General features: G+C 38.8%; 1 protein-coding gene and 1 long non-coding RNA gene across 2 annotated transcripts in view; both read right to left on the bottom strand.

The window, feature by feature from the left end:
- Window positions 1-19697, bottom strand: part of LOC110047751 (cholesterol 24-hydroxylase-like) — a 29893-nt gene that overhangs the window by 6544 nt on the left and 3652 nt on the right. Inside the window, exons 2-9 of the mRNA XM_089282317.1 lie at window positions 9511-9588; window positions 9234-9315; window positions 8396-8469; window positions 7486-7572; window positions 5644-5782; window positions 5414-5530; window positions 2373-2529; window positions 876-938 (exon numbers count right to left, since the gene is read on the bottom strand). Of these exons, the coding sequence (XP_089138443.1) occupies window positions 876-938; window positions 2373-2529; window positions 5414-5530; window positions 5644-5782; window positions 7486-7572; window positions 8396-8469; window positions 9234-9315; window positions 9511-9588 (797 nt within the window). The remainder of the gene's footprint in view (window positions 1-875; window positions 939-2372; window positions 2530-5413; window positions 5531-5643; window positions 5783-7485; window positions 7573-8395; window positions 8470-9233; window positions 9316-9510; window positions 9589-19697) is intronic.
- Window positions 19060-19498, bottom strand: LOC149116400 (uncharacterized). The gene is made up of 2 exons (XR_016205402.1): window positions 19306-19498; window positions 19060-19186 (listed from the first exon to the last, which is right to left on the bottom strand). It is a non-coding gene; the product is annotated as an uncharacterized LOC149116400 (long non-coding RNA).

Here is a 19697-nt window from a genome sequence, read left to right as displayed (position 1 = left end):
CTGTGTTAAGCGCGGGAAAAGGGGAACTATGTAAAACGCGGGAAAAAGGGAACTGTGTAAAGCGCGGGAAAAAAGAGAACCGTGTAAAGGGCGGGAAAAAAAGAAATATGTAACGCGCGGGAAAAAAGGAACTGTGTAAAGCGCGGGAAAAAGGGAACTATATAAAGCCCGGGAAAAAGGGAACTGTGTAAAGCGCGGAAAAAGCCCAATCATATGACTCGTGTAAAGACGGGAAAAGCCCAACCATATAACTGGTGTAAGGCGTGGGAAAAGCTCAACCATATAACTGGTGTAATGCGCGGGAAAAGCCCAACCATATAACTGGTGTAAAGGGCGGGAAAAGCCCAACCATATAACTGATGTAAAGGCGGGAAAAGCCCGATGATCTAACTAGTATAAGACGCGGGAAAAACCCAACCATACAACTAGTGTGCAGAGCGGGCAAAACAGAAATGCAGGAAGCTCGTGTAAAAAGGGCGAAAACGTAACAACACTTGAACTGGCATAAACGATGGAGAAAGCTACTTACTACAAGCGACCGGGCAAACACTATTGCCATATGTGGGGGGAGGGGAGGGGAAGAAGATGAAGGCTATGAATAGTAGATTGGGTCACAAGTAATTAATGGATGGAATTAAAGGCCTAATCTAAACTAACTAAGTACCTGTTCAAATAGACATAAAAACAAAAAGTTTGGCCTTTCAGGGATGTGGTGCATTTAATCTACCTATTCAAATTCAAATAAATAAATAAATAAATAAATAAATAAAACGGTCTGCTTTTCAGGGATACCGTGCATTTCACTCCAAAGGGAATTGAAGTATATACGTAGTCTCAGGTCTTAAATTTACCAATTTACGTGTAACGTTTCATACCAGCAATAAAGAAAGTGAGGAACTCATCCAACAGGTCCTCTATCCCAAGGTTTGGATCTGCCTCTGTAGAAAACAATTATTTCAATAAAACAAACAAAAGAAAAACTAAACAAAACTATGATTTTTGGGGGCATGGGTATTTACTTACGATTGTTATTCACTAAGCAAGTTAGACCACTTCATGTCAGACATTTGTTTGAAATAGTTTCTTCTGTTTTCAAACGTACTGTCAGGTCGATTTAAAAGTTTTAATTATCTAGAGATTTTGAAGCATTCAGAGTTTCGTTAAGTTGTCAAGAGATACCTGTACAAAGCAGCAACTCTAGGAACTAATTCAATACAATCCAGGGAAGCAGAGTTTACATTGCCCAAATTGTCCAGCTTCTCGCGTTTGATTCACTTAACTGCCCAGGCCATTGCAGTGGATGCGCCGTCAACACTTTCGTGTATGCGCAACACAATTAAGGCATCAAAGGCTGACCCCTTCTGCGAGGGATTCGACATCCATATCGGCGTGGGCTCTCATCCTCTTTGCTCTGTGCATGCCATGATAGCCCTATCTATCTCGAAGAGGCTCAGGCAATACTCCAGGCCCTTAGTTTCGTCTTCAGGAAGGTCAATCGCTTTCGCGTGGCATTCTCTCTGATTGGCTAAGGCAGATTATGGCTGCTGCTGGCATAGCTGGGAGCTTATCGTGCCATAGCTTCCACATTGGCGCCGCAACGGTAACAGTTCGTAATGACATCCTGGACCATCTTATCCAAGTCTTGGGGCAGTGGACTAGCAATGCCTACCAGCTGTATATGAGGATCCCGTGGGAGGCCTTGTGATCCCTCTTACATATGTACATCGGCTTTCCTGAGAGGTTTCCTGGGACATCTCGGGTCTGACCTCTGGTTTCGTGAGCATTACTAGTCACCGGGTTTCTTTTATGACGTCAATTTGTCGCGAGATGACATCATAATTGAGTATTAACACGTGAATGGCACTAAACGAAATATCCTTGCGTTTTGATGCTTTACACATAATGTCCGCAAGTTCGGTTGCTTTAGCGAGAATATCCGCAGTCTAATCACAGGCATCCCAAACTCACTAAAAGGCATTGCAAACTCTTTACAATGCCTTTTAGAGCGCCAAAATTCTCAACGGCCCGAAGTGTAACACAACACAGCGTACTTTAGGTGGTCACGTCCCACTCGATACGCGTTCATAAATCATTTCTATATTTCATCGATTCCTCCAATCGTGAGTTTGGGAAGCCTGTGGATTAATGAACAAAAACAAAAAGCTTAGGATAATTAGGGTTAATTAAGGATATTGAACGAATGAGGACAGAAAATGCCTTTTATTTACAGTATCCAGTCTCATAAGTGTTTATCAAAGGACAGTCCAAGGTTTTTGATGTTAATTATAGCTATTGGTCTTTCTCTTACATGTACATATATTTTTAACTAAAGATCTGGATTTATTAATGTCTGGACGACAAAGCTAACAAACCTTGTAGCTCAATAATATGTTGTAATATATCATCAGGGACCTCTTCTCCCTCGTTCATTGCATTCTTTCTCTCTTCAATCATTTTCCTTCCTGTTTCACGCAAGAACTGGACTGCCTTGATAACACGCCGCTGAAAAGGGTACTGGAAAACATTCCACTGAAACAACATCAAAAGAAAGACAGAAAAAACGTGTGGAAATTGCTAAAATGGAATTTTAAAGAAACTAATTTGTTAAGGATATTGCGTTGAAAAGACAACACTGACCGAGCCAGGGTGCCCGCAATGGACTAGCATCTCATACGGCTGGAACCTTTAGGTCACTTTAGTCCAACGCAGGCTAACAGCAAAAAATCTACGTATGGTCATCGAAGCGAATGAACTAAGTATTCGTAGAGGTGTCTGTATTATGGATATGACGTTGTTGTAAAGCCAGAACAGCAATGGTATAAAGTGGCCTTCAAGTCAAGACCGACCCAAGCAAGGTGAATCTAAATTGTTTAGTGGACATTTTATCGGCACCATTGATGACATGCACGATAAAGTGATAACATTTAAAATTGTATAATCGTGTTTCAACAGAGAAATCAATTAGAGTAGAGAGAGGCTTGGCTGCACAATGAAACCTGTATGACCGTCCTCATAACCAGTGGTTGGACACCCACAAAACTCTTGTTAGTGTTCCGTTAACAGAGGTACAATATATGTGTTATTGTTATAACTATACATAAAATATGGGAAGGAATGTTGGGGACTTGCTGAAGCCGGTGTCTGCTTAAAATATGGTTTCAAGTAAAGTTTCTAAAATGGTCCTTCCAAACTATGGGAAATAACTGCATGGTGTCTCCGTTTACTAGGTGACCTCCAGTCATGACACACTCTCAACACAGATCCTCTCAACGTTTCTTGGAACGTGGCATCCCACAGGGATCAGTCCTTGGCCCTTTTTTATACCTACTATATACCTCTCCTCTTGCTGACATTGTTAAGCGTTACAACTTAGAGTATCATTTCTATGCTGACGACACCCAGCTCTATGTGGCATTTAAAACTGACTGTCTTGATAAAATGGTAGAGTGTAAAACTATTATCGAGCAATGTGTCCGTGATATAGACAACTGGATGGTCATCAACAAACTCAAACTAAATCAAGACAAGACTGAAGTTGTTCTTATCAGCTCAAGATATCGTCCCAGTCCTTCTTTAGAGTCTCTTCAAATTGGCAACGTGACAGTTGTACCATCATCCTCAGCTCGTAATCTTGGCGTTATTTTTGATAAGTGTTTTAACTTTGAGGAACACATAAAATCAATTTGCAAGTCTTCTCATTATCACATAAGAAATATCGCCAAAATCAGAAAGAACATTGACGAGGAGAGTGCTAAAATTGTTGTTCATGCCTTTGTTACTGCGAAATTAGATAGCTGCAATTCACTGCTATATGGTCTTCCAAAACATCTACTTTCAAGATTACAATCTATTCAAAATACAACAGCTCGAGTTGTTACACGTACTAGGAAATTTGATCATATCACCCCTGTCCTAAAACAGCTCCACTGGTTACCTGTTTGCTACCGTATAATTTTTAAAATTCTCCTACTGGTCTACAAAGCTCTCAATGGAACAGCGCCTTACTACGTCAGTGCATTACTTAAGTACAACACCTCTCAACGGAAATTAAGATCGCCCTCTCAACACCTTCTGGCGACCCCGAAAGCTAGACTGAAAACATATGGAGAGAGAGCATTTGCTGTGGCGGCACCGAGACTATGGAACTCGATCCCACTTGAACTAAGATCCAGTAGTTCGATTGACATTTTTAAACGGCATTTAAAAACATATCTTTTTAAACAAGCTTTTTAACTCTTTTAATTTTTAGATGATTTTTTTATTTTTTTTTCCCCTCCCCTTTTTTAGCTTTTTAAATATTTTTTTTATTTAATGTAAAGCGCCATGGACAAATAGTGGATTGGCGCTATATAAATATATTATTATTATTATTATTATTATTATTATTATTATTATTATTATTAAATAAACAACAGAGTATTCCTGTTGAGGACCTGTGGACTGATAGTTGCCCTTAGGAATGTTATGTTCTAAAAAACAAATATTGGCCCGAGAGCAAATTTCTGGTTCAATCAGAAAGCAAACGGTGCTTTTATGTAGGTTTCAGGACATAAAACTTCTAAGGGAATCTATGAGCCCATAAGTCTGTGACATAAGAACTCTATTGTCTTAATTGTATTGAATTGTAGTGACATGTCTCAAAACTGAAATGACATGAATCTATTGAAATTTTCAACCGCTATGGAGCGCTTGGAGCTTTCGTATTTTCTATCAAGGTATCCTCTTTGAGTAAAATAAACAAAAAATTTTCTGTCAATTGTTGACCTTCAAGAACGTGGAAGAACTGAAAATGAAACCTAGTAGTTTTTCTTCACAATCTTGGAAGCTCTCCAGCGCCCGCTCGACGCTTTATTTTACCACAGTTTACCGCGGTTTTCAGCCTAAAAACTACTTAGATCTATCTTCAAATCGTCTGATAGTCACCCGTGGGCATTCTATATTCTGTACGTATAAATCTACTAGCGTTCTATCGCGAATGCCGTTCTCTGATTGGCTACGCTACTCACTATCTATTCTGTAATAGATAACAAGTAGCGTAGCAGTGCGCCCTTGTTAACAAAATGACGGCAGCTTCTTGGCGTTTTTGAATGGTCTGTGAAGAGGATTTAGATAAAGTTTTGAACGACTAGTAGATTTACACTAAAACAATTATATTATTCGCTCTCGGTTTCTATGCGAGATAGTCGACTTGGGCTGCGCCCTCGTCAACTATCACGCGATAAAAAGTCGACAGCGAATAATCTAATTGCATAATCGTACCCGTGCAAGATCTGACCGCGTAATCGGTTTTGGACAATGACGACAAAGGAAAATTTAATAGTGAACTAACATTGATTGATAGTGTACGGCAGCTCAGCCTAACAGATTTACAATATTTGCATTAGTAAGAGCTTAATGCTATGCTTGTTATTACCTTGTGAAATGGTTGTTCAAAGATTGCCACATCACATCCAAGAAAAGTAAGGGCAATTGCGTCAATAAATTTGGTGTCCTTTCCACATATAACGTTCATATCCATTCCAAAGCCGACCTGTCAAAACCCACAAAGAAGCACAATATTAAAAAAACAGTATACTTTATGTATAACGGCAGCATTTGCCAAATTGATTGTCTTTTCAGTATGGGTAGGTATTTACACTTTACCTTACAAATAACATCTAATGCTGCACGGGCAAACTGGTCATACATACAAACTTCTGTTTTTCCATCAGCCATTGTGCCAAGATGTTCGAGTAGAAGATTGGCAGTGGTATTGAAAGAACTCATCAGTTCTTTAAGGCACCTGATTAAAAAAATAAAATATGCAAAATAATATGTTTGCATGACCCCTAAAACTCTAGAAGTGGTAAATTAGTTAATGATAATTTTGTAAACAGCAGCCTAAGATTACCGTATCGAGTCGATCGAGTCAAGAGAAGAGAAAGGTTCTGTAAAAATTTGGGAACTTGACAGCGATAACAGCGATGTTGAAAGAGACTCTTCTGATCGAGGAGTCCGTTACCGACGAATCGTTGGACTCATTCAGACCCACTGAAATATTAGCCATGCTCAGTTGCTCCGTCGCGCATTCTTTTGTTTGTTCGCTTCGCCCAGTCACCTTAGCGTTCGTACCCTTTTTCGTCTTTTTCATTTCGCCAGATCAGCTTCAAGAAAACCGAGCTACGGAAAAATTATCTCTCCGCCTTAAGCGCATTGCGAAACAGGTTTTTTTTTTCCGGAGAATCGAGCGTAAATTTCACCAGAAGGTTAACGCCGGTATTGTAGTAAACTTTCCCTGCACTGATTGGCTCAGTTGTCTGAGAACCCAGTCGAATACAGTGCTTGTGTGGGGAGTTGTGTGCGAAGCAAGAGATTTTTCTTAGCGCTGTTTTCTCGAATAAATTTTTTCGCTTGAAGCAGACACTTTAAAGAGTTGCAACTCAAAGGGGATTTCTTCGATCGCCCTCGAATTTGAACGGTAGCTAGTTTAAAATATAATTTTTTATCCCCTGAGAGTGATTTTTGCACGATCATTCCACGTTTTTTTAATCCTATTTCGAAAATGTTCGTAACTTTTTACTGCAATTGAATATGGCAAAACGCAGAGGCTCAAAATGCAATACCAAAGGAACCATATAATACACGGCATCATATATTATAAACACATCCTTGAACAAAAACTAGGTCCCAGTTTTTCAGAGGATGAGAGTGTCATAACGCTCCCTATGCAACAAATGCACATATCCCTTCATTTACTTTCTTTGGCAGTCGTGTGTTTAAAACACGAAATGACCAAATGATGGAAATTATGGCATGAGGGTTAGCCTAAAGAGTGCTCAGGTTAGGCTAAGTAGTTGGCTTAACGGCAGTTAGCTGTCAATAATTGTAAGGGTTATAGATGATTTCCAGTCCGCACTGCGCACTCTCGAGAGTTTCTTTTCGTTTTATATTTTGTGTCATGCAAGACATCACAAATTTAAATGTGAACGTGTCGCAACTACGTACACGAAGTAAATTCAAAGTTTCAAAACAACCGCCACTGTCGATGCGAAGCGGTCGAAGCTTTATGCTTCGTTCTTTCTCGTATCACTTGATGAAACAACTTCGCAGCTGTAAAAATCAATGAAGCTGTTGGAAAAAAAATCTGAAGAGCCTCAAAGATAAGGTATGTGGTTTGTAACGAACAAAATCGATTCGCATTCATCGAGTGAGAACTTATAATGTTTATTAGAGTGCTTTAACCGACAGACACCCAAATATCCCAAAGTGACTCTTACACGTTGTTAAGTGCCGTTTCATCAGTTTGCTATAAACACCGCCCTTGGGTAGAGCAGTAAGTAATTTAGCAATTAAATTTTTGTTTTGAATATTTATTCCTGTGAGTCTGCATCCCGTTTGCAGCTAGAAACATGTGTCAGATCATGATCAACTGTCATCTAAATTTTCAAAGGTAACTTTTCTCAGATCACCTTTTAATTGCTAATATTTGCAATTTAATGTGCTTACTTGTAATGAAAAGCTGGCTCCAACACTACACGTCTTTTTTTCCAAGACTTTTCGTCTGTGTTGAATGGCATCCCATCACCAAGATATCTGAAACAAAACAGTATAATGAAATGATCAACTGCATAAATGGAAAATAATATAAGACGTATTTAGACAATTATGTCAGAGAGACCTTGTGACTGTTTTTCTCATTGTTGAAATTTCAAATAAATATAATATAAGTATTAAAAATATTTATGCAGGGTAACCACTTCTGCAGTTATTAATAAAATTGTTATCGATTTGGGCACTGTTAAAACAATGAATGGGTAAATAAGTAAATATTTAAATAAGTGGTAAATAAATAAATGAATAAACAAATAAGTAATTATAATAATAAAACAAATTAAAGTGTTTCAGAAGAAGAAAAGCTGGACAAGTGCAATTAGATGCTATAAAATTCTAAAAATGCTTGCTCAATAATTAGACAAATTATTTAAAAAATATGTCTAAAATCCTAAAATGTTAGGTAAAATATATAACTGTTCCTTTGTAATAAAATGCATAGTTAGTAATTTCCAACTTGATTTTGTCAATAAAATTAAAAGGCTCTTGTTGTTTATGGTATTATGAGAACGAATGTCACAATGTCTGGTAATAGTTTAAATTGGTGAATAAATTGAATTGGGAACATGTGCACTGAAGCCCTTGGAGAGTTAAGTTTATGTAGTACTCGAGTCGACAAAGTGCCATAACTGATCAATTCTGTCCTATAACTACAGAAACTGCAAGCAAATGTTAAGCTGTTATGTAACTAGGTGATTATTCTAGCTGATACCAAAAACTACAACGATTATTTCAAGTGGAAAATCTTAATATACACAAAGAATACAGAAACAACACTTTGTAAAGTAAGGAACATTTTGAGTACCTTTGTCCATAGAGATAGGAAGCATTTGCAAAGAATGCTGGATGTTTTGGAAGATTCTTTACTATGAGAATATCCTTTGAAATGAAACAAAACAACAATGAATTATTCAAACTTGTGAGCATTGCTATACAATGTAACACTGCATTAATGTAACATTTCCTAAACTATTAACTAAAGAGACAAATATTTCATATCATCTTCCCACTCCGCTCCATTACTGTATGAAACAACAGGAAGCATCCAGATGACTCTTTTTTGGGAAACTTTCCTTTTAAAAAATGTCTTCAGTTTGTATTATTCATGTAATGTGGTACTTATAAATGTGATATTTCTCATGAGAATAGTTTTTCGATTTTCCGGCCCAGCTCCCATTCACCATTCAATCCCATCAATTACAAATAATCATAACACTTGTATAAATAAATTATTCCTTTGGAATAAATAATAAATCATTTGATGATCAATACTAATATAAATTTTACTTGATAAGTTAATAAAGATGGTGAATTTTAAGCTCGGTAATGAAATGTGAAGGCGAATTAATCAACATGACACGAGCGTGTGACAAAGAGAAATTCTGAGTCCCCGACAGGAATCGAACCCATGACCTCCCGGACACCGGGCGGGCGCTCTATCCACTGAGCTACGAGAACTCATGGAGAGCAAGGTCACTTAACTGAGTTCATATATGACAGGTGTCCCGTCATATACCTTCACATTAAGCTCGGTAATGAAATGTGAAGGTATAGGACAGGACACCTGTACGGCTATGGTCGCATAGGACTTAAATGCCCAAGGCCGGCAGGTATATTTTTCTTCTAAAGATTTGACTTCATACCTTTATAAGCCCTGGATCAGCTACTAAAACAAACGGTTTAAATGCTAACCAAACAAGCACAACCTTGCCATATTCCAAATGCCTGTGAAAAAGAAACAAACAAAAAAAAAAAACTGTCGACTATTGAAAATATTCCCACGCACTCTGACTTACACAGCACACCCCCAGGAGCATGCTTCGTACTATTTTGTAACCTGCAACTCTGTTTCACTGAGCTAATATTACAGCATGTATATGCTGACTAAATTATCAAATAACTAGTTCAGCTGCAACCTACCATTCAAGGAATTTGTAATGGCTGTGCTCTCCACTACGACGACATTGAGCTATATCATCCACATGCCCCATAAAAAAGCTAATTGATGTAAAAATGAAAAGAAGAAAACATAATTCAAGATCTCTCAATGTGCGCTGGTTAAATTTACTCAATAAGTGAAATTATTATCCAACTGCAGCGAATACCGTCCAAATAACAGCACAAATATACAGCGATATTGCACAGTAGAAAACCTGTTTGCCGTACAGGTCGGCGCGCGCACGCAAAACTGTCACACTCTCCCTCTTTCATTGATAAATTTTATTGACTATAGCAGTTGGATAATAAATCTCTTATTAGATGTTTTGGTGTGCAGTATCACTGTATATTTTTACTCGTTGCTTGTACTTTGACTCGCCCTACGGGCTCGTCAAAATACCACTCAACTCGTAAAAATACGCAGCGATACTACACACCAAAACATCTAGTAAGATATACATACTGTAAAATCTGGTTATACATGGAAGTCCTAGGCTTATAGAACTTTATTCTAAGGGTTTCAGGCGGGCTTACATAAACAGGGCTTAATTATCTGGGGGAGAAGACACGGGGGGAGGGCGATCAAAAGCAACAAACAAAACAGTTTTTTTACTGGTACTAACAACCCATTGACTCCTGTGCCGCCCGTAACCGGTCGTGGCGAGCGTTGGCTTTTGTTCCAAATCTGACTTCATCACCTTTGACCAAAATTGGCATCATCTGTACTCAAATTCTGCGGGAGGAAACGATTTTTCCAATGATACCCAGAACACAGTAATCGGCTCGGAGCCTGAAATATGCACGAAAATGCTCAGAAATGTCTGTGAAAAACTCGCAGAAAAATTTTCTGTGACTACAATTAGCTCCTCCATGGTAAAAATTGCCCGCCAGTCGATGATGCTCTCTCAGACAATTTTGAACTGGAAGCAAGCCCAGCAGAATTATGAGCAGGGAGAAAAGAGTAACACATACTTTTTGAATTTAAAAATAACAAAAAGAAAAAGAGTAGCATGAGAAAAATATGTGTTGATGAAAATAATCATATATTAACAAACCCGAATGAAATATTGAAAGAAATCCAAAATGTCTATGCCACGCTCTATGAAAAAAAACCTGTCTATTCTGGGCGAAGATAATATGAATATTTTTCTTAGTGGGATAAATAATAAGAAGTTTTGAAAATAAAGAAAAAATCTTAGACAAAGTACTCTCTCGAGAGGAACTCTTTGACGCGTTAAAATCCTTCAAGAAAAACAAAACACCAGGAAACGACGGATTGAGCTCCGAATTCTATTTAGCATTTTGGCATCTCTTAGAGAAACATCTTGTAGCGTCTTTAGAATTCTCTCACGTCCACGGCCAGTTGTCTATTTCTCAAAAACAAGCATTGATAATTCTTCTGGAAAAGAAGGATAAAGATAGACGGTTTATCAAAAATTGGCGTCCTATCTCGTTAATTAACGTTGATGTAAATATAGCATCAAAAGCTCTAGCTTAGAGACTAAAACCGTTTCTTTCGGAAATTATTCACTACAATCAAAATGGCTCTGTCAAAGGAAGGTCGGTTTTCGACGCAGTGCGAGCAATTGATGACATTTTTGCAGAAATAACTAATAGATATGGTATTTTGAAAAAGCATTTGATTCGCTCAATCACAATTTTCTTTTCAAAGCGTTGGAAAAATCCAACTTTGGACCGTATTTTATACAGCGGATAAAAACATTTTATACCGATATATCAAGCTGCGTTATAAAAAACGGCTTTATTACTTATCTTTTTTATATACATCGTGGGGTTCCTCAAGGTAACCTTTTGTCACCTCTATTATTATTTGCCTTGGCCATGAAAATTCTCGCGTGCCAAATTAGGCAAGATCACAACATAAGAGGGATAACAATCAATTATAAAGAAATTAAACTAACGGCATTCGCTGAAGAAATGACTTGTTTTTTAACAGATAAGCTCTCTAACTTACATCTTTGTACGTGTCTAGACGTTTTTTCGAAGTATTCTGGTTTAAAGTTAAATGAAGACAAAACAGAACTATTTGCAAATTGGACGACAACACCTTGGATAGACTGAATTTACACATACAGTTCGGTCAACTATCAAAATATTATGTGTTTATTTTGACCATCACAATCCATCAAGAAGAAAAGCTAATTTTGATTCAATTTTCAAATCTGTTAAAAAATCTCTAAATACGTGGAGTTGCAGAGGTCTAACCTTACTAGGAGAAATTCAAATTGTAAAAACTTTCGTTATTCCAAAATTTATGAGCAAAGCGGCATTAATCGTAATTTCTAAAGATCTCATTACGGAGATTAATAAACTGATCTATGGATTTATTTGGAGAGGTAATGATAAAATTAAAGCAAGGAAGAAAGAACATTAGAAACACAAAAACCTTTAAAAAAGGAAATCTACCCACACAGACCGATATCTGGATTTCTATTCACACCACGAAATGAAACACAAGCTGAGTACTGCCACCACTCTCCTGAATCGTACTTCTAACCTCCCAAGTACCCCTGAGGGAAAAGCGAAAGAATTAATCCACGTCACTGATGCTCTGAAATCGAACAGCTACCCACTATCGGTCATATCTAACATCTTGAAGAAGAAACCACCCCTGGCAATCACACCATCTCCAGAAGAATTGTTAGGAGTGTTCTTTGGATGGGCTGATCCTTCTGACTTACATGTTGGCTTCGCAGTTTTACCTTACATGAAAGGCCTAACTGAACCTCTCTCAAGACTTCTAAGAAACAATGGAATACAAACTACAAGCAGACCCCTTAAGACATTACAACAAGAGTTTGTTTCTCCGAAATCAAGACCACCCGCGGAACTACAAACAAATGTCGTTTACAAGATCCCATGCGCCGATTGTCCGTGGAGGTATATCGGTGAGACTGGTAGATGTTTACAAACAAGGAAGAAAGAACATATTAGAAACACAAAAACCTTTAAAAAAAGGTTCCAACATTGCTTCACATGCCTGGTTGAACGACCATTCCATCGACTTTGACAATGCACGCGTGATTGACAAGGGAAATTTCCGTGTTAGAAAAACTTTGGAATCCTTGCACACAGCAATTACGAACCATGCTGACAATAATGCGAAACAATTACCATGACAATATTCAATTTTATTTTGAACCCCACATTAGCATTTTTTACTCGCACACAAGCATTTCTATTGTTTTTAATATAATTTTGTTTTTTTTCACACTTTTCTTAGTATATATTTTAACGTTCGCGCTTTCTATCTATTACTCGTTAAAGACTACAGACTGGTAGTCGTGAAAGCTCGTTTTAAACAAATTTTTAGCCAGAGATCGTTTTTCTATTTTTCCAAATGTCTTATCCTGGTTACTCATTTATTTTTAAAAATAAGAACATAGTCATACAGAATGAGTCAATTTTTGATGAGCTTTTATTTTCGCGAGGTGTGGTCAAAATTGGAGATTTGATATCTGAGACAGGCAATTTCCAAAGCACAAAGATATTGCAAGCAAATTTATCCCCAGTCAACCGTTTTAAATTAATGAGCATTGTCGACACAATTCCACCAGACTGGTGACTTCTCATCAACCAGAATCAAGAATATTCTGCCCCACAAACACTAAATGGTATTACTTTTGTCAGAGTGGATGGAAAAGACGTTGACATTCTAAACATTACATCAAAACTACTTTGCAAAGAATTCAAATTCAAAAAGCAAACCCCTCCAACTGCCCAAAAGAAACTCCAAAATAAATATCCCGAGCTAGCGACGGAATGGACAAAGATCTATTCCCTGCCATTTATTGTCACAATAGAGACAAAGCTACGGGAATTTCAATATAAGCTTTTGAATGATATCATATCTACAAATGAAAAGCTTTCCAGATTTAAAATGATTGTTCACCTTTTCGCAATTTTTGTAAAAAGGAAGTTGAATCCCTCGAACTTCTACTTTTTACTGTAGGTATACAGAAGCCTTTTGGCAGGCTCTTACTTCTTGACTTAGAAAACAAAAGATTTTTGTAGAGACTCTAAGGCCCAGTTCAGACGCCGAACTTTTCATGAGCCGAACTTAATTCGAATTTGGACCGACCCAAATTATCAAAAGTACGCCTGTTGATTCAGACGTCGAACTTAATTCACCGAACTTAATTTAGTTTGAGCCAAAACACATCGAAACATCAGCGGTTTTCAGGCAAGGTGTATGCATTAGGTTCGGCACATGAAAAGTTCGACGTCTGAATCAAAGCCGTTCCAAAGCCGAAATTCCCGCCTGAGCTAGGCGGGAAGAACGGCTGAGCCGTTCCAAATTCAAATAGCCGTTTTTAACTGATTCAGACGCCGAACATTTCATGTACTTAATTCAATGTATTAGGTTCGGCTCATGAAAAGTTTGGCGTCTGAACTGGGCGTAACACTACTAATCTTATTTGGTGATTTTAGTGAAAGCAAAGATAGTATCATTTTACATCACCTGAAACTTACGGCAGAACTTTATATTTATAAATGCAAATTGCATAATATGGAGCCATAATTAAAGGTTTTCGTGGCAAAAGTAAAAATAATTCAGGACGTAGAACGACAAATAGCAGCAAAACATAATAAGATGACTAAATATAACAAAGAATGGGAAAAACTCTTAACTTGTAATTTCATCTAAACTCTCGATGTTGTTTCTTGAATTTCCTCTCCCGAAAAATATTGTAAATAAACCTCTACTGTATGTAACGTATTGTAAGTAGTTTTCTATGAGTAGTCTATTGTAAGTAATTTACGTGTATGTAGTGTGCGTTTAGTAATGTAATTTATTGTAAATAGTCTACTGTAAGCAACATACTGTAATTCGGTATTTGTAAGTATTGTTAGAAGTATGTTTAACTATGGTTAAGTTGTGTGTCATATTGTACTGTATTATAACTGCTACAAAATAAAAATAAAAAAATAACAACAACAAAAAAAAAAAAAAAAAGAAAGAAAGAAAAGAAAAGAAAAGAAAGAAAAAGAAAAAAAACCCGCACACTGGCCGAGCGCTTATTCGGCTATCAGTATGCCGTGGAAATGCTCCTGCCTTCTGACCAGCGGTCGACTGCCGGGGGTCAAAAGGCTTCCCGACGTTGTTAGCGCTCTTAACAACGAGGTGACTAGTCTTATAGGAAAAAAAAAAACACCTGTCGCAATCAAAGAGAAGGCTGTCGCCTCCAAACCCTCTACAAAGTATTTCAAACCTGTTAGATTGAAAGAAGAAAAGCTCCCCCATCTCATTAATGTAAGATATTTGTATCAACCCGGTGAACTTGAAGGTGGGACCAAAAGAGCTACAGACCGAATCTGGTATTCGAAAGTCTACAATCTTGAAAGAGTTGTAACTAACCGAACGAGCCTGTTATCTATCTATTGTTTGACGGGGCTAAGCGCCGTTCTGTAAAAAATGTAAATTTTATTTATAGTGGTCATGCACTAAGCTTAGCTAGTTTACAGGCGTGCCACTGAAACAAAGGAAACGAAGAACTGTTGGTTATGCCTCCAAATACACAGCTTCCACCTGCTAATGCCGTTCTTTAATATCTTTGTGCCCGTATCCCAGTATGTGTACACCGTCATCCGCTATCCAACGCTTTGTATCAAAGGGTGAAAGTGAAACCTTATTCACAAGCATGCCACAAATCTCGTGGCCCTCGCTGCGAAGAATGTTCATTTTGTGCTAGAATTGCTTTTTTTGCAAAAAGCGCTTCTTTATAGCGCTCGTGCCTAACTTCTTTTTCCACCATATTCTTTTTCACCTCCTTGGCTTTCCTGATATTTGTTTGGTTTTCTTCCAAGACTGAATACATTTTTGGCCTTATAACAACTGCTTCCGTAATCGTCCTTCCCTGGCACTCATCTTTCATCTTGTCCAGAACCTTTCCATTTCTGTCACTGTAAAGCGTGTGGTCTTTTGGATAGTTGCTTGTGCCATACAAACCAATGTTTTCCGCCATATCTTTGTAAACGTCCTGCGTCTGGATATCTAAGAGAAGGCTGTCTGTGACTGTGTAAATAAGCTCGCACTTCGTCCCTTACTTAGTTTTCAAGTAATTATAGAAAAAGTCATACATCGAGGTCTTGCTGTTCTCGAGAATTGTCATACCTGTGTAAACAGGCTTGTTCAGGAGGGGCTTGCGTTTGTACATTTGTATGCCTCCCAAGTCATTTCCCTATCGCCTTGCAAATGAAGGGCTGGCCACCAAACGACGTATCTTGTCTCCCAGCTTCACATCGACTCGGTTTCTCAAGTTCTCCATCGTTTTGCCGAACACGGAGTTGTTCATCAGTTTGTAAAAGTTACTCTCAAAATCGCTTTTTGGTTTCTTCCTGAATTCAGTGTTCATCCGAGTGTATGGCTCCATCCAGCAGTCTTGTTCAAACTCGATCGCTCTGTGCACCTTTTTCAAACGCATCCTTGTTTGAGATAAAACTGCAGGTTCTTGTAGCGCACCACGTAATTTTTTTTTGTCCTCCAGCGTCAGCACTAGCTTCTCGCTGTTCGGCGGGTCCAAATTCAAGTCTTCCATCAAACGCTTTTGGCAAACCGACATCAACTCCTTTTCAATGACCTTTTCCTCCGGCGCAAGTGGGTGGCTGTTGTGTCCTTCGTGTAGCCCTTCAGGGTACTCCAAGTCCACCTCTGGTATCCATCCCATCTTTGAATTTTCTTACGTTTTCATTATCGCAGTTCTCTTCTGTGGGCATGACACGCTTCCACTTGAAACCGCTTTTTGGCAGTGGCAAGCTACTCGCCCATCCGTAAAAGGTATTCGCGTTTAAGTGCGTTATATAATTTATTGGTTTGCCTGGGTCATGTCCTTCAACCAGCGGGTTGTTCGCCTTTACATAGCGCTTGCTCACCATTGAGATGCCTCCTCTCATTCCTCTCTCCATGAAAACGTGTATGTCTTGATCTGTCAAGAGCTCAAGCTCCACGCCTGTCTTTTTCAGAAAAGCATCCCAGCTCAAGCCAGGCGAACTGTAATAATGGGCCGGATCCGGCAGCCCGTATTTTTCCATACATACCTTTCTAAAGTTTTCGAAAACATCCGCTAAGAGCAACACGTCTGTGCTTACGTACAAATCGTGATAGTCACCAAGGTTTTTGCACCCGAATACTTCCTAAACTTTCTGCTCGTACTCATGCTCTTTTTCCGTAATGCTCTTGTCATTCAGCTTTTGCAGGCAGCTTTGCTTCACTAAATCTTAAAAAAAAAATCAATGAATTCGTACGGGTAAATTTATTTCTTCAAAGGCAGCCTTCTTTTTTCTTCGTCTTTGTACGTTTTCTCTGTTATTTTGAAAGACTTAACGTCTTTGCCTTTTACAAGAGAATCCAGACTGCTCAGCAAGGAACTAACACTATCGATGAATCAAAGATTTCGCAGTGAGAATGAAACATAATTTTCCGTGTTGTTTGGTATGCATTGAATTTCTCCGGGTCATGCACTCTCGGCATTGCCCGCATCAAAAGGTGCGCATCATAACCTCTCAAGTTATGAAATACAACCGAGATTGGCACCGTTTTTGCATGCAATCTGAACTTAAAATTACATTCATTATGCGCTGCTTCGCGGTATTTTCCTGTAATGTGACAATGGTCCTTCACTGAGTCTTTGGGGTTTTGCATCAACAAAGGCTCAGCGCAGAACAAAGATGTTTCCTGGTTGTTTGCAATCCATTGGTCTATTTCATCTCTTACATTTCTTTCTCTTCGTGGGCCAATGAAGTTTGTTTTTCGGATGGCCTCGTAATAACATCTTTTGTGACTTTGGCCGCAATAACCGCCAGTGTTAAAGTCATGCCCAGAAATAGAGTCCAAGAAAAGATCCTTAACCAAACTTTTGTTACAAATATGGCAGTCAATTGCGTTTTTGTGCTTTTCCAATACTTAGGTGTCATCAAGAGCGGCTTTTTGTTTGGCAAATATAAATCCGTCCGAATTGCTGCCTCATCCCTTAAAATACATTGCAAAAACACATAAACTGCGTCTTCTCCCCTGTATTAACAGGGCCGAAAATTTCAACGTCGCTTCTTACTATTGTATAAGCAAACCCGCATGCCTCATGCATCTTTGTTTTTACGGCAAAACTTTCTTGAGTTTTTGGCAGATCGCAGCCGTGGATGTTTCTTAACCCTTTGAACATCAACTACGCATATATGCTTAATTAATGGTCGTGTTCTTTGTACCACTTGTGACGTCATCAATTTAAATGTCATCAGATATTAAGCAGGTAGTAGTACTAGGCTAGTCCTTTCCGCACAATGGTCAGGTTTAGATATTGACGACATTCCGACGTCGCAAATCGAAAAACAACGTTATCAGTTGTGGTACAAAAACGGTGGTAAAATGGTCCACTACGCCTATGATTGATCAAGGTCCATTGCTAGGCTTCGCCCGTAATTAACATCCAACGTTTCACGGTAGCTAGAGAGAACATACAACGCAAAAGGTAGCCAGTGTAAAAGGGCCGATAAAAACAGAATGGAAAGGGGCAACAAACAAAATTGAGAACGGTTAATGCACCCCTCCTACCAAAAAAAATATCCAAATTTTGGCTTATGCCCATGCCCGGAATTGAAATCGTGTTCAATTTTGTACCTAATCCTCGAAAAATCTCTCCTTTTAGTGAAAAAAAAAAGCTTTCTCAATAAAACTTAGGCTTATTTAGCGTCGTGGCAGCTAAAAAACCTGACTAAACGGTTAAAAACGGTATTTTTTGGCGAAAGTTTGGTATTCAAAGGGTTAAAGAAAAGCACAAATTTTCTCCAAAACTTTCTTTTTCGCCATAAATAGGTCCAATTGACCATTCTTAGTCTCTAACGAGCAAAGTTTGGCTCGATGAAGGAATTGATACATTTTTGTTTAACAAAGACTCGAAGCCTGCGTATATTAGGAAGGCGCTTTTGGCAGCTCTGTTCTTGTTTTTAAACTCGTGGATACGCGAAACGTAGAAACGTGTTTCTTGCGGGGACTCCGATATGCAAATGTGTCACTCACTCACTCACTCACTCATTCACTCACTCAGGTGTAGACACTGTTCGTAATTAGTGGGCCCGAACGAGAGCGGCCGAGGCCGACGCCATGTTGGAATAGTAGGGAGCTTACGAATCGACGACTTTCGGACGACGGCGCCGTTGGGTCACCTTATAGTCTCGCGTCGTCGTCCTGTAGAAATTTGAATTTACGATTCGCAGTAAAGACGACGACGTTTATGCGCGACCGGCAAATTTTTATTGTCTCAGGAGCTCGAGAAAAAAAATACTCAAGACAGACCAACAAAATGTGCTAGCATGGCAGAAAAGAAAGCGCAGCTGTACGTCGAGAAAAATTTGGGTTCTAAAAGATTAGGCTGGCTATAAGACCACTCCAAACAACAGAGGAAAAAATCGCCTAGCTCTCTAGTTGAGCTATCTAGTCCTTGTTTCTAACTGTCGACACGAATGCTAAAACCTTTTAGTCCTTTCAAATTCATTGTACACCAAAAAATGTCAGTGAAGCGTGATTAAAATGAAAGATTTTTCATACAGCAATTTGCTTTTCATTCACACCGTGTCGTGCTTTGACCGCTTTCAGTGTTGGTTGAACTCATAGCGTTCGCCATGGCACTGTAGAAGGTCGTTTCTTGAACGAAAACAGGCAAATAAAATTAAAATCAAACATCAAGGACATGCCTCTAATGTGATACTTAAATTATCTGGCAAAAATACCCGAAGTATCGAGGGAAAACTTTGAAAACTAACCTCACGGCCTCCTGTTTCCAAGACGCCGGCAAATCGCTCTCACCAACGTCGTCGACTTTGGCGCGAAGCTGGGAAGTGCTCAGAAACGCATGCGCAGTGAGCATGTCACGCAATCTAACGGCGGCGTCGTGCAAAAGTCGTCGATTCGTAAGCTCCCTAGTAACCGAGCCCGACGCCATATTGGAATAGTAACCGTGCAGTCAGCGCGAGCCTCGCTATCACGTTTGCGCGGTTACTACTCAAAGGATGCATCGTGCCAGCCCGAATTGATGATTTTGTAACTTTTACACGACCATTAATGTTAGGTATTTCGCTAAATTGAAGTGGAGTTGACTTCGAATGTTCGAATTAGTACTACGGCCAACTTGAGCGCTGAATTTCATGAGCATTTG

This window comes from Orbicella faveolata, unplaced genomic scaffold (genome assembly GCF_042242905.1).
Source record: "Orbicella faveolata isolate gen_17 unplaced genomic scaffold, um_ofav_v1 contig_12, whole genome shotgun sequence".
Taxonomy (NCBI): domain Eukaryota; kingdom Metazoa; phylum Cnidaria; class Anthozoa; order Scleractinia; family Merulinidae; genus Orbicella; species Orbicella faveolata.
This window is presented reverse-complemented; position numbering and strand designations above follow the sequence as displayed.